The 21565-nt window shown below is 41.3% G+C and overlaps 1 protein-coding gene across 3 annotated transcripts in view; it reads right to left on the minus strand.

Annotated features, from left to right (window-relative positions):
• Nucleotides 1-19981, minus strand: part of MOXD1 (monooxygenase DBH like 1) — a 58676-nt gene extending 38695 nt beyond the window's left edge. Inside the window, exons 1-4 of one of the 3 annotated variants that reach the window (XM_031054034.2) lie at nucleotides 14406-14834; nucleotides 2756-2902; nucleotides 1110-1277; nucleotides 900-983 (exon numbers count right to left, since the gene is read on the minus strand). In XM_031054034.2, the coding sequence (XP_030909894.2) occupies nucleotides 900-983; nucleotides 1110-1277; nucleotides 2756-2902; nucleotides 14406-14672 (666 nt within the window). In that variant the 5' untranslated portion in view covers nucleotides 14673-14834. Of the gene's footprint in view, nucleotides 1-899; nucleotides 984-1109; nucleotides 1278-2755; nucleotides 2903-14405; nucleotides 14835-16528; nucleotides 16707-19910 lie in introns of those variants that run through there. The other 2 variants (XM_031054037.2, XM_031054036.2) reach the window with 2 other exon arrangements.
• Nucleotides 19982-21565: the final 1584 nt, after the last annotated feature.

A 21565-nucleotide genomic window follows, 5' to 3' on the forward strand; every position in this document is an offset into this window, starting at 1 on the left:
TGGAATACAATTGTATACATAAAAGCATTAATAGGTTCGAAGACATAAAAATGAGGGCCAGAGCTATCTCACTATGCTATCTTAAGCATTTTAGAACAATAACAAGTTGTTGTTCTTTTAAGAGGTCTGCAGTATATTGCTCCTGGGAAGAAATGTGAGAACTGTCTTTCCCCCCAGCACTTTCAGTGCTTTCAGTTTTCAAAGTTTTCAGCTTTCAGTCCCAAACCGAAAATAAAATGTGCTATAAGAGAACACGTTTGTCCACCTGGGTTTTGAAATCTTCTTGGATTGCACTGAACCTTGTGTGGATGTTGACACACTCTCAAGAATTTTTAAATAAACTACAACATCTGTCTTTTTTTCTATATTTGGCTTTTACACAGCTGAAGATAATGATGTCTGTGCTCATTTGATGTCAGGTGGCATAACTCCACTATGGTAATCACAAGAGGGGTGACTGGAATCAAATAAGAACCTGGCCCTTTGAACAAACTTCACCTTTCTTCTGTCTTTTTTTTTTTAACCTAAAACTGTTCTCTATTAAAAGAAATTCATTAAATTCTTCCACAAAAGTAGAAACTCGATGGAACATGCTTTTAGGCAATTTTACTTTGTCTTTGCCTGAAATATTTACAGACAAAACCAATTTTCAACCTTATTTTCTTAAGGAAGAGAGGATATAGGGGAAGGGAAAGAAAGGAGCTCTGTCACTATATGTGGTGATTGTCAGGTCCTGGGCACACACACGTACGCATACACTTACATGTGACCCATGTTTGCCAAGACAGACAAGAGGTATTGCTTTCCCTCCAGTAAGTAAATTTTGAAAGTGCAAGAACTGATTTGAAGCATAACTGTTATCTAAACTCCTGTAAATTTGCTTAGTCTGCGTCACTTACCTTTGTCACATGATGCTTTTCATGTTGTACAGGAATCTTAAACATTTGGCACCAGTATGTTGTATCCTTGTCTGGTACAGGCACCTGTCTTAATAAAAAGGGCAAGGACACAATATTATAAAAGTCACATTACCCTGCTGCATAAGCCCAAAGCTTTGGCTACAAATTTATCCCAATTTCTGCATAAACCCAAAACCCAGAGTAACTTACGTCTTTGTTTGTCAAGTCAAAGTATGGCAAAGAGGCAAATAAGACTTCTTCTTTCTCAGGATTCAGTAAACGGAGACTCTTTGTTCCACGATTAGACCCATGGTAGTTTTGACCTGCTTCTCCCATGTCTTTGTGGTGGTATGCCCATATTACCCGCACTGTGCTCTCCTGGAAGAGAAAAACCCACAAAACAAAAAACAAACAAACAAACAAAAAAAAAAAGTCCATAAGGAATAGGAACAAAATATTCTTTACGTAGTTCCCATTATTCCTGTGATAGCTATGATGTCAGTGTTGCTGTATTTGAACAATGACAACATGTACTAGAGGATCAGACAATCAATCATCTACTGACATAATCTTCCCTTTAAAATTATGTTTTACATTCATGGGGTTCATTGCAGATATGCAGAAGACGAATTTCTCTCTGGTAGATTCCTTTATTAATGTTGTGAATTTAAATCGTATCTGCAAACAGCAGACTCACAAAAAGGTAACCAGCTAAATGCATGAAAAAACAGGTTTCTAGACACGTCATTTATTTAGCCAACAATCAGAAGGTTTCCCCAAAAAAACATTTTCCAGGCACAGCTCTGTAAAGATGTGAATACCTTCTGTGGGCTGTTGTCCTTACATGCTAGGGAAGATAAACATTCAATTACAGAGCAGATCTGCATCTTAAAAATCAATCTACAGCCACAACACAGATCAATTCTCTGTAAACTGTTCTCAGGTTGCAATAATCACCCTTGAGAGAAAGTACTCAAATAAATCCTGAAGTGTCCCAGAATGTTAAATCATACTGAGAATCTGGAGCAGGTGTGGAAACCATAGATCCATTGACTGCTTGGAAATCTGGCTGTTTATACAGCTGTGGTCTGCTTCCTGCATCTTTCAGCTCATCATGTTGTTATTATTGCGTATATTGTAAAAACATGGATAATGATAACATTGTTGAACAACTATAGCAAGGCTTTCAAAATTAGTACTAAACAAGCCAAAGCATAGAAGGCCTTGAAAATCTCTCTAACCTGTCATTTCCAATACAGAAGTCATCACCTTCATATAATTTAAAAGTATGATTAAGAAATAGTACAGCAGTTCCAAGGGCAACAGAAGAACTTAACCATGAGAAGTATTTTATCATGGAAAGAATTTTATTATAAAACTCTTCAAAGTCTTACTTTTGAATAAATAAATAAAACATGTATATTTTAAATATATATGCTTCACACTTTTTAAAAAGTCTATCTTTAAGATCAATTAGAAGTTAGCATAGGACCTAAAAAGTGTTTGTCAAGCTGGCCTCTCATGAATGACTGCAACGGTAGGATATGGGACTTCGCCCAGAGGTTCCTGTTTCAATCCTGTGTTCACTTGGTATGTTAGAAATTAGGGAACATGCTGCATTAAAGTGGAAGGACAAAGCAAGCCGAAATTAAAATATAAGAGTTTAATAAAACTAGTGCAAGTATTTCACCTGGTTCATTTAAGCTAACCAACCAGATGTTTTGGAAAGTGAATTTCTCTATTTCTGTCTTTTTACTAAGATGAGATTTTAATAATCAGCTTCATAACCACATATATATATATATATAATCTGTATTAATTACTTCATCTCACTACCTATAGGCAGATCCTCTTACCGTTATGCTCTTGTCATTTGTGTCACAAGTGTGCAGTTCTCTGCTAAAAGCCAATATTGTATGTGTACTGTTTTCCATGGCATACTCCAGATGGTAATCCTGCTGAGGGTCCTTTTTGAGCACTCTGTTTTCATCTGTAAAATAATCCTGTTGAAAAGAAAAGATGGCCAAATATTAAATTAAAAATTAAACTTTATGTCCAGTACTGAACCCTCTCAAAATATGTCTTTATGTAAAATTATGAACTATCAGTTTTGTATCAAATTATAAACTTGAGGTGGTATTAAACTTGTTTTTATTAAAAACCTCCACGAAAGCACGCCTGCTTGCTAAGCAGCTTGAAGAATATCTTGAGTAACTTTAACATGTTGCCTGTACATAACCGCAGAAATAAAAGCTATACCCACTAACCATCATAACTGGGATGTCATGGACTTTGGAGAATTTACAGAGAGAAGGAATTTCAATTGATATTCACATCAACAATATTGTCATTCCCTCTTCTCCCAACATCTCCTTTGTTTTGTTCTTCCCCACAAAAAGCAAACCTCTTGAATGCACATTGTCTGGAACCAGAAACCCTATGGCTTAACTAGCCCAAGAAGTGCTCAGTTATTACAAAAGATGCTGGGTTGGGGCTAGGTTGGGGTTTGGGGGTGGGGAGCTGTTTGTAAGAAAGGCGCTCCATGTCTGGGGTTCCGCAGAGGAAAGGTACAATGGAGGAGCAGCTGCAGCAATGCTGGGTCATTAACCTCCTCACCCCAAATTCCTGCAGCCCCTGCAGCTGGGACCCGACCTTCCCTCTCCTCCTACTCTGGCCACCTGGAAAAGGCTGCCCACCACCTCAGATGTGCCTCCTCTGGTCGCCCTCCTTTGCGTTTTAGGCTGTTTCTGCCCAGTTTGGTATAGGGAGAGGGCTTTTATCTAATACATGTATCTTTCACACCAAACAGGCAGGCACCATGAATTGTGTGGTGTCCTTCACAAAATAATGCATCACTGGCTGCTCCTGGAAGGCCTTTACTTCTGCAGCTGTTTAGACCTCCATTCACTTTCCAAGAGATTTATAGCTTTACCCTCTCGTTAAAGTAAAGGAAACCCAGTTGAAAAACTATAAAATGTCATGCCCAAGTATTATGATGCCAGTAAAAGTAGCTGATACCTGATTAATTCAGTAAAGGATCATTTAGGAGCTGTAATCTTAAGCTTATACCTCCCCGCCCCAGATATCTGTGTGTGCACAAGACCACATGCATGCCAGTCAGAGTCACAAGCTGGTTTGCCTTCTGTAGACATACAAATAACTGCATGATTAAACATTTCATTAAGATATACTAATTTGGGTAAAAATTGAAAAACTTATCTCAGCCATAATGCAGATTCAAGGAGAGAAAGGGTAAAATGGTGACCATTTTTTATCAAATTCAAATAAAACTTTAAATATTAATAATACAATCTAATAAATTGATATAATTAAAATAATAAAAAATGTAATTTAATATATAACATGACATAAATTATTATATTAAAATTTAATTCTGTCTTGCCAAAACCACTGAAGCAGTTTGGATTTTTTTACCCTGGAACAAATCTAAACTTCAGAAATGTTGAAAGCACCAAAAAATGTGTTTCTTTTCTTGTCAGCACTTCTCATGATTATAAATGAATGAGCATATATGTGAAAGAATATACACATGGAAAAACAATTACTGAAAAGAGCAAAAGAGAGATCTGGGACCTGAAGTTGTATGCTGAAAGGAAGGGAACTGGTGAGTTATGTTTGTTTAGAGAAATAATTTTGGTTTTGCTTTTCCAGAGGGAAATAGAGGTCTGTTCTGGGATGGTTCTTCAAGATAGGTACTTTATGGGATCAAAATGCTCCATTTTATCCCTGCATCAGAGCTTGGACAGAGGCAATGTATACACATTGTATACACAATGTATACACAATGTATACACAGCACCATCCCTGCTCTGAAAACACTCCTCGACGGAACCTCCATTTCCTTCTTAAAAATAGTTAGGGTTTGTCTGGATAAGAAATGCAAACTTGTCAATGCCAGCTTTTAACAAAGTGTGATATCTTTGCTGAAATGTTACACTGCATCAGAGGAAGGCATCCTTGTATTAGAATAAGCACCAACACATTGAATTATTGAGGAATATGAATTCAAGAACAGCTTTTCCTCATGTGAACAGGTTGAAAGTCTTTGCCTGAAATTGGCATGAATGAAAGCTGGGAGATATGGAGCAAAGTTATTTGTGCACACTGAATTATTTTGCTGGTGAACTTCACTATCTGTTAACAAGTCTAGAGAACACAGCTATAACCAAAAACACCTCTTGTGATATAGACCTGACTTCCATGAGCCTGCAAGGAGCATGCAAAAAATAACTCAAAGAAGGTCTGTAACTGAGGTATTATCTCAGATGTGCCTTGATAACATGATTGTCAGTGTAATTATTTCACTTGCCTGGATGGTAACCAAAGGTAGGTCAAAGCTCTGGCTCCCTGTGAGGGGCTGATTTTGTGTCTGCCTGCAGATGCATTGGGGAAGGTGGTCCCAAAGCCCACACCCCAGGAGAGGACCACTCTGCTCCCTGCGGGGAAAGCTGTAGTGTGAAAGCTGTTTGGGACTCACAGTGCTGCCTGCCCAGGGGCTCACTACCTACCCCTGCTGTTGACACAGTGCAGCACCTTTAATTATTTTGTGGGCAGATGCTAATCTGACCAACATTAATCTCTTCCATGTGAATATTTCTGTGAAGTAATTAATTCCTTTTCTCCACTTAGTTTCTCTGCCTGATACACGCCACCTGGAAACAACCCTGGAATAGCAAGGTGATGAGAATACCCTGGAAGCAAATTTGTGTAGTGCCCAGGAAGGCAGAGATGTCCATTTATTTCCCAAGTCCTGCAACTCCACTGAGTGATGCTGGACTGCTCAAGAGAAATCAAGTGTGAGTATGCTTCCCAGGAACTACTCAGGAGTTAGCAAGCTGCCTCCATTACTTTATTCATATTTCCTTTGTTGAAAATATACAGATGTTCACCACAAAAAAAAAGGCAAAAAAAGAAGAAAATTCCTGAACAGCTCAAAATTTAATTGCTCAACTTCTCACATGAAATCTGTTTGTCCATTTTAAAACAAAATAAGGCCACATTGTCAAGGAACCATACTGATCTCTTTCTGTCCACAGAGAAGATTTAAAGTCAAATTACACCAACTTTGATCAACGGACTCATCAGAACTTAAAAGCCTTTAAGAAGTGTATACAAAATGAACAAAAGGAGGTTATAAAAAATGAAGTCACACTGACAAACTGTGATGCAGCAACTTCTTGGAAAAGTAAGAACAAGTTAGTTGTAGATACAGCTGTATGGATATGTGTCTGTATCTTTATATATCTCTTATGCTTTCAGAGCATTTTCTACACTTTCAGAGTAGAAAAATAAGACTAAATTTAAGTTCTGCTCCTATGGTATAAATGCAATCATAGCTACCACATTTGGACAGCCTACACTCCATTTAAGTCCTTGTGTCTAGTGAAAGGAGAAAGCTGGGTAGCTGTGAAGGCTCTTGAAAACTGACAGCACAGAGGATGGATCCTCCAGGACCAGAGAGGGGATGTCAGGCATCTGGACTTTGGCTGAACCTGAGGATCCTAAATATGGTTTGAAATTCTCCCAGGGATGGACTACTGTAATACAAAGCTCATCTAAAGTCACAAATTTCATTCATATAGTTCTGTAGACAAAGGAGTGTGACATTTTCATCAACAGAATTACAGCGCTTTGTTATCTGTCACACGTGGTCTGAGACGTGCCTCATATTGGAAGAGTTTGATCTTAAGAGGTAAGAAAAGGCTCTAAAGTGGAAATCTCTTTTACACAGATTTGGTTTTGCTATCCCATCCAGTTAGGTAGAAAACTTGTCTTTTGTAGGACAGACTATACTGATACAAGTCCCCCTTAATTTCAGAGAGTCCCAGAAAAGAGCTACAATCATTATCAAGTGCTTAAAACTTAATTTCTGAAACACTCACAGCACAAACCTAACGACATAGATTGACACATTGATTCAGAGATTGCATCCAGATTCTTCAGTTTCTCATATACACAAAAGTCTATATCATACATTAAATTAAGATAAAGCTTTCAAGTTTCACATCAATTTTACCAAAGTTTAAGTATTACCAAAAGAAAAGAGTGGAATGACTGTATTTTTCTAGTATGACTACTTTATTTTAGTTATTTAAACAGTGTTTAAAACACTTCAGAAGTTTTACTAGTCATGCTACATAATGACAGCTATGTTATTTTTACTTCAGAATTTGCTCATGTGAACTATTTACGTGTGAAACATTTAAGGTTACCATACTCTCTTTGATAATATTGTACAAAATGGCATATTAAACTCTGGACTTGTTTGTACAATTAGTCAAATAATTAGTCACTTCGTTTCTCACATTACATAGAACTTGAAACAACAGATGGATGATGAAAAACCTTCCAGACTGTACAAGTTTTTTTTATATTCCTTTCCATATGTGAAACAGATCATGTTATACTGTTTCACAGATCCCATTAACCTCTCTCTTCCTTAAAAAAAAACATGTTTTGTGGCATATATGGTTTCTGATTGCTGCTGTACAAATAGTCAGGGAGAGTAATTTCTTAAGGATGGGAAAAGAGGCAGGTTTCTCCCTGGAGAATGTAAGCACAGCTGCAGAGGGAAGCCTGACCCCAAAAGCATTATCAGCTGTCATCGCAGGCTTGAACAGGTGTTCATGGGACTCCCTCCCCAGATCTTTACAATGTACAAGATTGTTTTGTTTATGATACCCACTTCCCATCCTAAGTTATATACAGCACCTCAAGGAGCATAAAATAACTCTCACGCTGTAGCCTCATCCAGCAATCACCCTGCAGGCTCAGCTTACGAGCCAGGATTTGTGCACTGCGTTTCACTAACTGAGAGATGGGAGCCATGTTGCAACTAGTCCTCCCTGATGGTCTGTAGCCAACCCATACAGTTTCAATTATTCCCAAACTACCAAAGTGATGCCTTTGGCCAGGACTGAAGACAAGTTTGGCAAAAGGAACTGGGAAGCAGTAACCAAGATGAAAGTTGGTGCAGGACAGGATCTATCTTAGTATAAATAGGATGAATAAGTAGCTACAGTATGAAAAAGAATTGACCAAAATGTGTGTTTGAAATAAGCACCAAGCTATGCCTCTCTGGGTTTCCAAAAAAATAACTGTGGTTAACATTTCTCTGTTTTATTGTCGCATTCAATTTAAATGGAATCCTGCTGTTCATGGTTCCAGCACACACTGGATATTACCACCAAAAAGAAGCTGGTTGTACACTGTATTTGGCAAGAAGCAAATAGAGCATGAGTTTACAAATAAGCAAACCAACTTTTTTGCAACCTCAAATAAATTTCAGCTCGAGTTTCAGGCAAAGATCTTACTATGCTTTTATGTTCAGGAAAAGCAGAACCCAACCACAGAAAATTAACATGAAGCATCACTCCTTTGTATAAGAACACCTTGAGAGCATTCCAGCTGACTGACCAAATCTTGGGCTTGGCCACAGATGAAAAAGTAGCTGCAGAAAGGGTACAGTTAGAGCAATCAAGCAGATGTAAGAAGTTCCTAAAGTAACTGGGATGGGCAAGTTCAGCAGCTGTCCTATGAGCAGTCTGCTTGTAATTAATTAACTGATTTTGGTTTTAATTATTATTATTTTTTAACCTACACAGCAAATTATCAGCCAGTGATTCAGTCCTTGCCAGGAATCTCATTCACACAAGCTGTTCCGAGAAGCTGTGCACAATTCCACAATTCCTGGTACAATTCAAATTAAACTGGCTGGATTACACTGGAGTAAATATGGATTATTTACTTCAAGCTGTACTACTAACTTTGACAAGGACAGAAATATTTTATCTGTAACAAATAATTGTGTGTGTGTCTGCATTTCAGATGCAGACATACACATATACATATATACACACACAGACACACACATTTTCCACTTGTGTATTTACAGACGCAGTAATGCATGTATGTGTGTGTACATGTACACATATTTTCTTTGCAAAAAGAGGTTGTGTATTTTTTGCACACAAAACATAATTATTTAGAGACACATCTTTCCTCATTCAGACTGTGTCATTTGCACACACTTCAGTGTGTTTCTTGTATCTTGCTAAATGCTCCCCAGGGCAGCTTCCTTGTAGCCTTCAGCTGGCAGTGACACCACTTGGTTTCTGTGGCATTCCTGGGAGATACAAAATTATTTTCTCCACACACAAGTGAAAAACAATGAAATGTGGAGAGCTCTATAACCTAGTGCACAAAGGTGTAAGAAGCATGGTGGTTGGAATCTGAAATATTACATCGCTTATCACAGTGGATAATTTGACTTTGCAGAAGGACCTATCCAAGTCTACATCAAGAATAAATCTTAATTTAAGAGGTTATATTCCAGTTATATCAGAAGCTATAAAGCTAGATTAAAGGCTGTCTTAACACAAATAGACTAGACAAGACATGTAGCAAAAGGAAAGAAAACCTGTAAGTAGGAGATACTGCATGATCCAATCTTACAACTGCACCTTATCACAAGGAGCACTCCTTACAAAGGAGCCACATTTAAGAAGTACAAGTTTTCTTGTTTTAATTACTTTAATTCAATTATGAGGAAGCTTTAAAAACACTTAAGGGATTTTCAAGCACAACTATTAGTGATACTTGTTCACCAAATTTCTCTATGTGCTTTAGAAAATCTCCCCTCTTCCCTCTTGTTTGTATTGAGAATGAAATCATTCCCCAATTATTTAAAGTCTCTGCATCACTCACAGTGGCAACCTTTCCATTGTGCCCCAGGTACTTGTTTTTGGGAGCTGTAAAAAAATTTCATTTTCTTTGTTTTTCCAAAATCCAAAGGACAAGAAAAAACCTTGCAAAACAACCCTACTCCCCAAGCCTGCAAAATACAAGATTCACAGAATTCTTGTCATCTTTTGTTCACCAACTGTTGTTTCTATGTCCTATTGTACCTCTGAAAGGGAGCTACAAAGCACCCAGCCAGTGGAGATGTACACTGGAGTGTCTCTTTATGCCCCACATGGAAGACAAGAGGGACACATTAGTCATCTGGAGATTTTGCCCCAATGGCCAAAGGCATAAAATACTTCCAACAAAGCCCCATCTGAAATATGTCAGTGTGGCACCACTTTGCATCTCTTTCTTGGTGCCTTTCAAGTTGTTTTCTAAACAGTTCTTTTGTTGCTGTTGGCATGAGTGCACTTAAAAGCAGCATATCGTTAAGTACAGAGAATACTCACTGTTTTCTGTCCTTTAAAACCTCTTCCAAGTACTTCCCTGTGAGCAATTAAGCTAACTCTATGGGATACATTTGATAACAGATATTCTTTAGTTTGGGTGACAGTTAACAAGCAAGGCTGTAATGAATAATAAAGTACTTTTTAGTGACACACAGTCCCTATTCACCATAAGTAGGGACTATTTTTGTACAAGTTCAACAGAAGATGCTAACAATGCAACCCTCTTGTATAACGTGCACAAAATAGGCATTCATCAAGGAGGATTACTCTCCCCAAAATGGGGCTCTCAGCAGCTACGTGCTGTGGGTGGGGATGCACAATTCCAGACAGGGGTGGAGACCAAGGAAAAGGCATGGGTCTAGCATGAAAATGCATGCTGTGTCAATTCATAAGCACAAAAGAGATGCATTTAAAAGAAAGGAAAAGAGAAGGAAAACAAGAGGAAAGAAAACTAGATGCGAAAGCAAAGTCTGCCCCAAGAACTTTTATGACAAGTAACACATGCTGCAAGTGACCACAGCAATATTTCAAGGTAACATTTTGCTAAGTATCAACTCTTCTTCCAAGTCCACTTCCTCCCTGTAGAGACAAAGACAGCTCCTGGCTTTCCAACACCAGCCCCCACTGGGATCTTCTACTTGTTCTCAAACATGCTCACCCAAAACTCAATGTACTCTGCCGCTCTGTCACCACACGACTTCTCACTAACATGCAAATATAATCTGTTCGCTCATCTTTTTTCTCCTTCTGCTGGGTAGAGGTACTTCCCTCATGACAATGCAGTAACGTTGTATGTGTATTCATATGTATTCATGCCATGTCCTCTACATCCTCCCGAAATATGTCTAGGTTCCCACCCCAAATACTGACCATCTGAAGCATTAGGATAGTAAATGTATAATTCTCCAATTATTCAAATGCTCTACAAAAAACTGTTCTTCTGCACCATGAAGGTTTGCTCTTTGTAACACTTTAAAACACTTTTTACCTTGGTATATTTAGAGAGAACTAAACCTCGGACTTTCAGATCATTTTATCATTTACTTATGCCAGACATCCTCTTAATCTTAAATACAGCTGAAACACAGAAAAGCAATCCAACACAAGTAACTCAGTACACCCAAGTTCAGGATACACCTAAAAACTAACAAAGTAGATCCCAGCCTCAGATACCCAGGACTTTGAACCACTAGACTCTTTTTTAAAGCAAGCACTACCTGCTAATGGTGGGAATATCATCTGCTTGCTTGAGAGAATGAAGGGGAAATGTTTTCTCTCTTGCTCTGAGAACTCTCTGGAAGTTTGCCTCTACCTTGATACACAGATCTTCCATAGACTAAGGAGCATCTGCTTTTACCTTTACTAATGGCCGAAGCCTACATTTACGTGTTTGTTCTGAGAAGAGGACTCTTCCCTCCAAGAAGATGTTCTATTTTTAAAGGAGGAGAGAGACTTTATAGGGAAAAAGAGTCTAAATTCTCCCAGGAGACTAGCAATTTCATTGCCCACTTGAAAGGCTGGAAAGGTGTTTCAGAACATCATCTGAAAATCAGGCCACTAACAAGCATCACGAAACTTTCAAAAAAACCAAAAAATGACCCTTCTAAGAGTTTAGACCACGATGCACATTTTCCAACTGATGATCATGGAATAAAAACATATTTCTAAAACCAAATAGAAAAGTAAGTTCTTTCATTATAGGGTGTACTTATTTTATGGAGTGCAGCTAGGCATAAAACCACATACTTTCAAGGGTACTATCTATGAAAAATTCTTTCTCAGTATTAAATAATGTAAACGATGATGATGCACACTTAACACAGAACATGGTGTTAAAATACTAACTGTATTTGCATGTCCAGTAAAGGGAGGAATTAAATATCATTGAAATAGCATTCTAGAACAAGTTCTTAATTTCACAGCAATCCCTGCTGACTGGCCAGAAAAAGCCTTTGGACAAATTTTGTTTCTTCATGATCTTTGTTTCTGTTCTTTCCTCATTGGTGCAAGTTCAGAAATATTTTAACTGATCAGATTTTAGAAAGACCTTGGTCCGGCTTAAAAAGAAACCTTGTTGCCTAGAACTGAATAAGGAACAGGGATGGAGGAAACCTCATGCTGCAAGCAAGCTTAACAGTTTTTCTTCTGTGTCTTGCCTACTCAAAGGTGCAACAAAACAACTCATACGTAGCTCTTAGTATAGGATATGTTTGTGTGCTAAATTAGGGTTTCAGGAAAATATCTGGTGTTCTGTAACAGGAGGCACTTGCTACAGTCCTCCCCTCTTCTAACTCAGTTGTATCTGTCATAGGATGACAGTGAATAAAATCTGTGAAAGAACAGAATTAGTGTGGGGTCATTTTTAGAGGATGCTCAATACCTATGAGGGATGCGGAAAAGAGCCACAAAAGCGCTTTGAGTGCTGGGGAAAATGTCCTCAAGTGGGATGCTTAAAGAGGTCAATGTACTTATTGTGTGTAAAAGAAAATTGAGAAGTGACTTGATTACAGTATATAAAAAACTTTATGGAGGTGGGATGTGGGGGGAATAGAATTTTTAATACAGTAGAGAAAATACATAGCTAGAACCTGAACACAGCCAAACTAATACTGGAAATCAGGAAGAGCATAGATTCTCCATTGCCACAGACTATCAAGGGAAGTGATGGATACTCCATTACTGGATGTCTTTACACTAGGTTTGGATGCCTTTCTAAAAGGCTTGCTTTACCCTGACAGGATCTATCAGCTAACCAAGCACAAAGTTTGGGTTTCTTTCAGTGTTTAATAGGTGTATCTTCCAAAGTGTAAAGCTCCAGAAAACTTCACATCCTGTGAGCCAAGAGCTCATCACTTGATGACCAATATAAGGGGCTTTTATTATTAGTGTTTTATTTACACTGAGGTTTTCAGAAAAAAAAATAAATTGAAATATGGAGAAAAAATACTCTGAAAATCAACTGTCTTAACTTAGTTAAGATAAATATTTGCCTAACTTCCTATAGCAAATTTACAGGTGAAAAAAAAAATGCTAGCAGCTCCCTTATTCTGGAAAAGTTTTTATTTTATAAAATCTTAATAAATATTAGGGAGAACATATTACACATTTAGTTTTCTGAGGGTGAAGTGTTAACAAGCATCCATATTCTTAAATAAAAAGCTCTCAAAATTTGAGCAGCAGCTTCAAAGATCAGCTGGCTCCAACACAACGAAGACAAGACAGACAACTTCTAGACCAAACTCTTAACAACAGGGTGTTATTCTCTTCTTAGATCACCTCTCTAAAAGTCATTATTTAGGCAACTGAGGAGAGCAAGTTGTCGTGCCTGGCCTGATTCCCCCTTCACTCACCCCTAGGACAAGCTCCTCCAAGCTGGAGCTCAAGTCGCTGAGAGGGGACCGATGGTGCTGGTGCCTTCCCTTCCCACAGCTGTACCCCACCAGTGCGCCTCAGAGGGGATGGTTAGCTGAAAGCCCCAGCAGAAACTATGTCCCATGCTCCTTCTCCCAGCCATAGCCCTGGCAATATCTAGACACCTACAGAAACATACTTAGAGAATTATGTCAACACAGTTAGGCTGCTCTGAGATCGCTTGAGCAGACCAAGCACAAAGACCAGGATCCAAAGTGGTTACTCTGTAAATCCTTTCAATACCAGAGTCAAATCACCTCCAGGTGAGGGAAGGAGGAATATCAGAGAGAGGAGCAGCATCGGCTGTGCCCCAGCAGGCTGGGAAGCCGGTAGGATCGTCCCCTCATGCCGGTGGGATTACAGAGAGGTGAGGCTGCACCGGGACGGCCAAGTGCCCTCCCATGCTGGCAGGGTGAGGGGAAAGGAGTCACACCTCTCTGGAAGAGACTGCCACCCTTTCCCAGTCCTCCTTGGATCTGGGCTAGAGGGGGCTGCAGGGAGAGAGCGCCCAAGGGGACAGAAAAGGGCTGCTGCGTTTTCTGGGTAAGGAGGAAGGAAACTTGACCCCTTTGACAAATCCTGTGTAAAAGTTTAGAGGGAAGGTTGGCAGGGAGCGGATCGAAAAGGAGCAACTCCTCCGGGGGGAGAGGACACAGAACAATAGGGGTACCCCCAAAAAAATGGAAGAAAGAAGCAAAGAGGTTCGGAGATGAGAGGCGAAGAGGCTGCAAAAGAAAGAGGGGCAGAGAGAGAGGGGAGTCCCGAGAGAGAAACAGCCGGGAAAGGCGGGCGGACAAAGAGGATCAGAGATGGGTTCGGCGTGCCGGGAGCGCTCCCAGGCAGGGTAGCCTTGCAGAGCAGAGAAGGAGCCGGGCCTTACCTGCAGGTAGGGCTGGCCCCGCTCCACGCCCCCCACCACGATGTCGGCCGAGGCCATGCCGCCGCTGGCCGAGAGCCCGAAGCCCACGTATCCGCGGGTGCGCACCTCCAGGCGGAAAGCGAGGGAGCTGCCGCTGCGGCCCCAGCGCAGGAGGTACGCGGCCGCGCCGTCCAGCACCGCGCTGTGCGGGTAGCTCCGCGGCGGCTCGGCGGCGGCGGCACACAGTAGCCCGCTCAGCACCAGCGCCCAGGGCCGAAGCCGCCGCATCCTCCCGCCGCTCACTAGCGGCTGCCGGTGCCTCTGTGTGTGCCCGAGAACGCGTGTGTCCGGACGTGTGCGTGTGTGTGTGTGTGTGAGCGAAGAAGGGGGGCCGGGTGCCCCGGTCACCCCGCCCCGCTGCGGGCGGCTCCCTGCCGGCCAGCCCCGTCGGGGCAGCGCGCACTCGGCAGCAGCTTTGTTCGCTCCCCGCCCCGGTCAGGCGCTGCGTCCGCCCCCCGTTCCCCCCACTCCCCGTCGGGGCAGGGCCGGCCGGGCAGCACCTGCCGTGCAGTCGCCGGGGCTGCGGGGCTCCCGCGGGCGCTTCCCCGGCAGGCACTCGGGGTTCGCGTTACCGGGCGCAAATCCTCCTCCTGACAGGAAGCGTGGAGGAGGCGGAGGATGTGGCTCCCCGCTGCTTGCCGGTCCCACGGGAGCCTTAACTCCAGTGGATGAAGTCCGCTAGAAGAAGCCCGGAGGCAAAGCAGCGCTTTTCAGCTCTCAGCTGCACCTTCCCTTAGTGTGAGAGCACTGTGCCGCGGCCGGGCGGCCAAGCAGGAGATCCCCGTCGGGAAGAGTTATTTTTGCTCTGTAAGTGGAGACTGAGGAGTTCCACAGCGATTTGCATTGAGAGGGCTCCAAAAGCACAGCCCAAACCCCCACCCCGGTCCCCCCGATCCCCGCGCCTGTTCCCACGCGGCTGACGGGGCCACACTTCCATAACAGAAGGTCCTTCCCTTCCCGCGTACCCCCAGCTGTACTGCCATTCGGTGGCAAGGTAAGGATAAGAAAGGTGTTTTTGGAGGAATGCAAATTAAGACGGAAAGAAAGCAATGCATAGCACCCACAACGGGAAAATCACGTGCCACAAGAAGTGGTACTGGCCTTTGAAAGCTCCAAGCAATGCAAAATCAGTCTTAAAATGAAGGTGTGCTGTCTGAATTGTGTTTTGCTCATGATTAAACAAAAGAGAAAGAGCCTTGCCATCAACCAAAATGAAACATTAATTCTATGAAAACCAATCAAACTAGTATATGAGGGAGATTAGTAATGCTTCCTTTTTAAGTTTTTGCATGAAAACATTTAACAAATATCACTGGGGCTTCCAGAATATCACCACCTACTGTGCTGTGAGGAATACATCAAACTACAAAACAACCCATGGAAAAGAAAATGCTTAAAAAACGATAAGCCCCAAAAATTACTTTCACCTAAACCATCCTAAGAAATAAGAAAACAATTATTAGGAACCAGTGACATGAAAATGGTTTTTAAATGGAATATATTGGCGTAATCCTTCTTCCAATTACAGCAGTAACTTCAAAGGTACGAACTTAGATGACTGACTAAATAGCAAATGGTGAGATGCTGAGTGTCCAGAATCTCTTCTAAAATGAGTGCTAACCCCTACAAGTACTTGTAGATTAATATAAGGAGAAATTGCAAGTGTGTAGTACTTCTCAAGGCCAAAAGTGTGTCCTCAGCACCCAGCTGGGGGATCACATCCTTTGTAAAACTTTGTGTTAAAGGAGGAATAGTCAGAACAGTTACAAAAAGGTATGTTTATGTCTTCTGGGGGCAGGGACAAAGAAGGAAGGAAGGATGCTTCTTAAAATCAGCTTTTTCAATAATTTTTTAATCAGACTGTATGCTATGCTTTTACATAACAAAAACCCTGGATAAAGTTTCACTCATGTGAACATGACAAGCTCATACAACAGCTTCACTCTCAGAAAGAACAATTTAATTACACATCTGGTAGGAGAATTGCTACCCTGCAACTACAGCAGTGGCCACTGAAGTCTAACTAGTGTTTCCTATGGCATGCACTGCAGAAGCATTTGAATAAAATAAAGAAAAATACTCACTGTAAAGTACTCCATCATGTCTCAGTTTGATAAAGATGGAACTGATAACATTTTAGAAGCCTGTACACAGCACAGAGTATTGTTATATAGGGAAGGATGATGGAATATCCCATACAGCACCCTGTGCTGTACAGCATGGCAAGCAGAAACAGGTTCCTTCCCCAGAGAGCCTACATGCAGGTGCCATGAAGGAAGCAGAGCTGTAGGTAGATGTGCACTGTTTTCAGTAAGAGCTGCGCACCTCCCCTTATGAAAGATTGGCCTCCACCCCTTGCACCTCCATCCAGTTCCCTGCTCTTCTTACAGCAGACAGGCACAGACAAAAGTGAAAAACAGGCTCCAATGAACTCAAACTTGGGGTCAGCTGAGATCATTCAGCTCGTTCAGCCAAAAAGCCAAAGCAGCAGGATCAGCTAGTAACTTGGACAAACTACGGTATCTCAGCCAAGCCAAACCTCTGGTTTGTTATAGTGGGGCTGGTAAAAGAGGTTTCACTCACAGGAAACAGTCTGCTGTTTCTGGTGAGTTGCAGAGTCCTTGGTGGTGGACAGCCCCTGCACAGCCTGGCATGCCAGTGTCCTGTGCTGGCAAATCCTGTGGCCAGGGTGTCTCTATTCTGTGGCTCTGGAGCTAACCCCAAATTGCTTCCAAGCTTTATTTCCTTTTGCGGAGAAAAATGTCATTTTGAAAGGCTGAGAGCTGGAATGCAAACAATACTCATGTTCTTGAAGTCTCCTGTGGGATCGAATGATCATCTCTTCACACAGCTCAAAGGTCAGTCTGGTGCTTCTTAGCAGTTCTTACTCCCAAGAGCCCTTATTCCCAAGGCCCTGTGACCTTTTACCAAAACCGGGGGGTGTTGGTAAGATGTCTTCAACAGTGGAACCATACTCAGCGACACAGTTCACCCCATCATGCTGGCCATGTGCAGACTAGTAGAAGTGCAGGAGTAGCAGCCCTATTCCTTTCCAGCCTCCAGCAGATATTTTTCCATTAAAGCAAACCATTCAAATGGTTTTGCAGAGCTGCACACTTGATCTACAAATATTGTGACAAAACCAACCTTTTAGAACTTGCTGCTATTTATAATTCCAAGAACAATACTCATGTAATAAAACTTTCCTAGTAGAGCTAGAAGAGGCACTTTGTGGGCAGAGAAACACAATTCCCAAAGCTCACATTAAGCGACTTTGGTGACTTCACCAAAAATCTTTTGCATCATTAGGAAACCAAACATATGAAGAAAACACAGTCTAAATCTGAGCCTTGGCCTGAAAGTAATGCTGCTGGCAGAAGCACAGGGCAACACCAGATGACCACCTTCTCCTGGCTGAACTCGGTCCCATCACTTTTCTTCTCAAGAAAGGCAGTCACCTAACCAAGTTCAGTAAGTGTTTTTCTTTGTAAAATCTCTTACTACAGTTACTGATGATGACCTAGCTAATTTCTCCCTCACAGGAACAGCATGGTTCATGCACTAAATTGCTGATTAAAAAATGGCACCTTCTTGTTCACATCACAAGTACTTGAGGAAAAAAAAGTACAAAATCTATAAAGCATTACAACTTACTTTGGGGCCTACAGGGATGCTGGTGAGGGACTATTCATTAGGGGCTGTAGTGATAGGACAAGGGGTAACAGGTTGAAACTTAAACAGCAGAGGTTTAGACTGGATATAAGGAAGAAATTCTTTACTGTAAGGGTGGTAAGGCACGTGAACGGGTTGTGCCCCGGGAGGTTGTGAATGCTCCATCCCTGGCAGTGTTCAAGGCCAGGTTGGATGAAGCCTTGGGTGATATGGTTTAGTGTGAGGTGTCCCTGCCCATGGCAGGGGGGTTGGAACAAGATGATCTTCAGGTCCTTTCCAACCCTAACTATACTATGATTCTAAAAACCTGACTGAGCTGAGATAAACAGGTTTTCTAAACACTTTTATTCACTCACAGTGACACCTGCCTGTGCAGGTACATCTCTGAATGAGGGCAAGTTGTTCTGATACATAAGAAAGCAAATAAGGAAATGATTTAGGAACTGTCTACCCTGCATTTGAAAAGTAAGAAGGAAAGCATCACAAAGCTGGTAAGACACCTTTGTGGGCAGCCAGCCAACATGACAATGTGTGTGATAATCGACACAGAAGAGAGGCACTGAGGCAGATAATGCCTCAAATAGAGATGAGATAATTAATCAAGTATAGATTAATTTTCTAGGAACTATAACAATCTCATCACAAATTTTATGCTGTGAAGACAGAGGATCACAGGGCCTGCTAAACCCTCCTGATGCTGTAGTGTGCACTTAGGGCAAGATCAACTCCCACCAAATCCTGGGAAATTTTTTTGCTGTTGTTGGCCAGTTGCTTGCTCTGAATATACCCGGACAGTAGTGTGTTCTACTGTCCTTCCTACTGGTGCTGGATAAGGTAAGGAAAAGCTGTATGTCAAATAGCATATGGATTGGTTTGGGTCAAACCCCTGAATTTTGAATAAAGAAATGTAATCATTTATGGTACTGGAATGGGTTGCCCAGGGAGGTGGTGAATGCTCCATTCCTGGCAGTGTTATAGGCCAGGTTGGATGAAGCCTTGGGTGATATGGTTTAGTGTGAGGTGTCCCTGCCCATGGCAGGGGGGTTGGAACTTGATGATCTTAAGGTCCTTTCCAACCCTAACTATTCTATGATTCTAATAAAGTAGACATCTTTTAATACAAAACAGTGCAGTTTGCTGTCACTCCGCTTATCGTTTCCCAAAAGTGTAAGAAAAGAAAGAACACGGCACAGCTGGAACAACAACCTGTGACTATCCAGAAGAGTGGCCCTCAGCTAGAGAGCTAATTGAGTTGCACGAGAAACAAGTCTTGAGAATCACTTGGAGCCAGCAGTGACAGCGGGTTTCATCAGGAGCAGCAACACGACTGTCTTCCCCAAACACAACGCTTACCTGAGAAACACTCCTGCACCAGACACCCCCTGTCTAATTAGTATAGAATCATTTGAAACGCTCCACTTAAGGACCTTCCAATGCATGCAAATACTTCACTTACAAGCATGGCACCAAGTACCTGTAATGCTGTGAAGAGCAGTACATAGCACCTATTGTAAAAAAAAAATACGCTACGAAACCTATGGAAACATTTAAACTGCGCATGCCTTGTGTGACAGAGGGGTAAACAGAATTGCAATTACATGTGTATTATCTTAGTAAAAATATATATGAAGCATAAGTAACCATTTTAAAATCCTACTTAGACTTAAAGGTACATATGTTAAAAGGTATTCCTCTTCAGGGAACGTCAGTGCCAGAACAGATACAAGCAGTGAAAAGTAAAAAAACTGAGGTTGGGTTAAATTCAAACGAAAGGGAATCAATTCTTCCCCATACCTGAGCAGGTACAACCATGCAGAAATGCCGCTTCTGAGGTATCTCACTTGCTGTGAATCAGCTCCCAGCACTACACTGCATGACTGACTGCTGCTAAGTGCCTCCTTTCGCAGAACTGCTCGTAAAAGAAGGGAAAAGACAGCAACCACAACCAAGAGAAATGAGAGACTCTTTGCTGTAAAGCCTGTCGGCTTTCCCAACCGGTCTAATAAAACTTGCCCTCCAATTTTCTCTCCCAAGAGAAGTAAGAAGTTTGTATGAACTTGAGTCAAAGTATTTGGAAATTTGGCAGCGCCTGACAGTGAGGACAGGAAAGGCTAAATCGTTCTGCAGCGCCCCGAGCACAGGATTGGGAAAATAATCTTTTTGTAACACTGATTTTATTTTTCTCTCCTTGGGCAAGTCATTTAAAACACCAGCTGACATGAATCCAAACTCATCATAAGGATAGCTGAAAGCACATTAGTTTTTATTTATACTAGTTTGAGATTAACAGAGCATTTAAAATGTAGGTTGTAGGTAGCGCAGGAGAGCTCAAAAGCTATTCTAACTTGAGCCAAATCAGACCGCTTCAAGGACAGAAGCATAGAAATGGTCTACCTCTGTCCTCACTAGTCCCAAGCATTGCTTCCAGCACCAGTGATTATTATATATTATTTCATAAAATGAATTTGTATCTCTTCAGTATGCCAACCTGAAAGTAAAACCAACTGTGTCTTCTCTACCAGCCCCAGCAAAAGAAAAGAAAAAAGCAGAACAACTATAAAAACAGTACAGGGAGTTAAAGACTTCTAAAAGCCTTCATGCAACTATGCTGTTTGCAGCACTCAACTAAATTGTAGGCATTTTCTACTTTAAAATAATTATTAATGATGCAATGATAATATAATAAATATGTATGATAATAAAATAATTTTCAAATATTAGTGAAATGGGGTGGAAGAAGGACAAGGGGGAAAAAATACAAACTTTAAAGAGCAAAAGATGAAATAATAGAGCAAATTCCAAGAAAATGTATACTGAAATGATAGAGAGCTTGTATCCCCACTTTGACTGATATCTGAGGCTTCCATTTCAGAAGGCTTCCATTTTTAGAATATACAATGGAGCCATATACTTCCCCTATTAGATCTAGTCAATGCTTATGATATCTTTTCAGAAAAACACATGAATGCATAGGAATAGTAAATACACAACTTCTGGTGTATTCACATGGGCATGTTGCTGTTCTCCAAAGTGCAGCTTCAATAAACATGAGTAAAATAAGCACAATGCTCTGTTCTCCCACCTTAATTGAGTAGGCTGAGACAAAACAGTTCTTTCCAACTTGAAGGCTTGTTTTCTCTAAATTAAATACTTTAAGCAAATGTTTAGGAGCAGCCAGATCATCATGTGTGCCTGAGGAAATGTTTGGCATTGGCGAAGGCACAGGTGGAACATTTCCACCTTCTTCTTGAAGCAATCTTGGCCTTGGATCAAGACAGAAGAGTTTTCCAGCTCCTCTTGTGCTGGTGGCAATGTTCCCTGGGAACCCATCCTGCTGGGTCAGCATTTCAGAGACTATATTAGGTTCAACCCACACAGCTTCCTGCTCGCCATCCCCCATCTACATTGAACACACAGTTGCCAGTGAAGCTGGGTTTATTCTGTGTAGG

The sequence above is a fragment of the Melopsittacus undulatus genome, chromosome 3 (genome assembly GCF_012275295.1).
Source record: "Melopsittacus undulatus isolate bMelUnd1 chromosome 3, bMelUnd1.mat.Z, whole genome shotgun sequence".
NCBI lineage: Eukaryota > Metazoa > Chordata > Aves > Psittaciformes > Psittaculidae > Melopsittacus > Melopsittacus undulatus.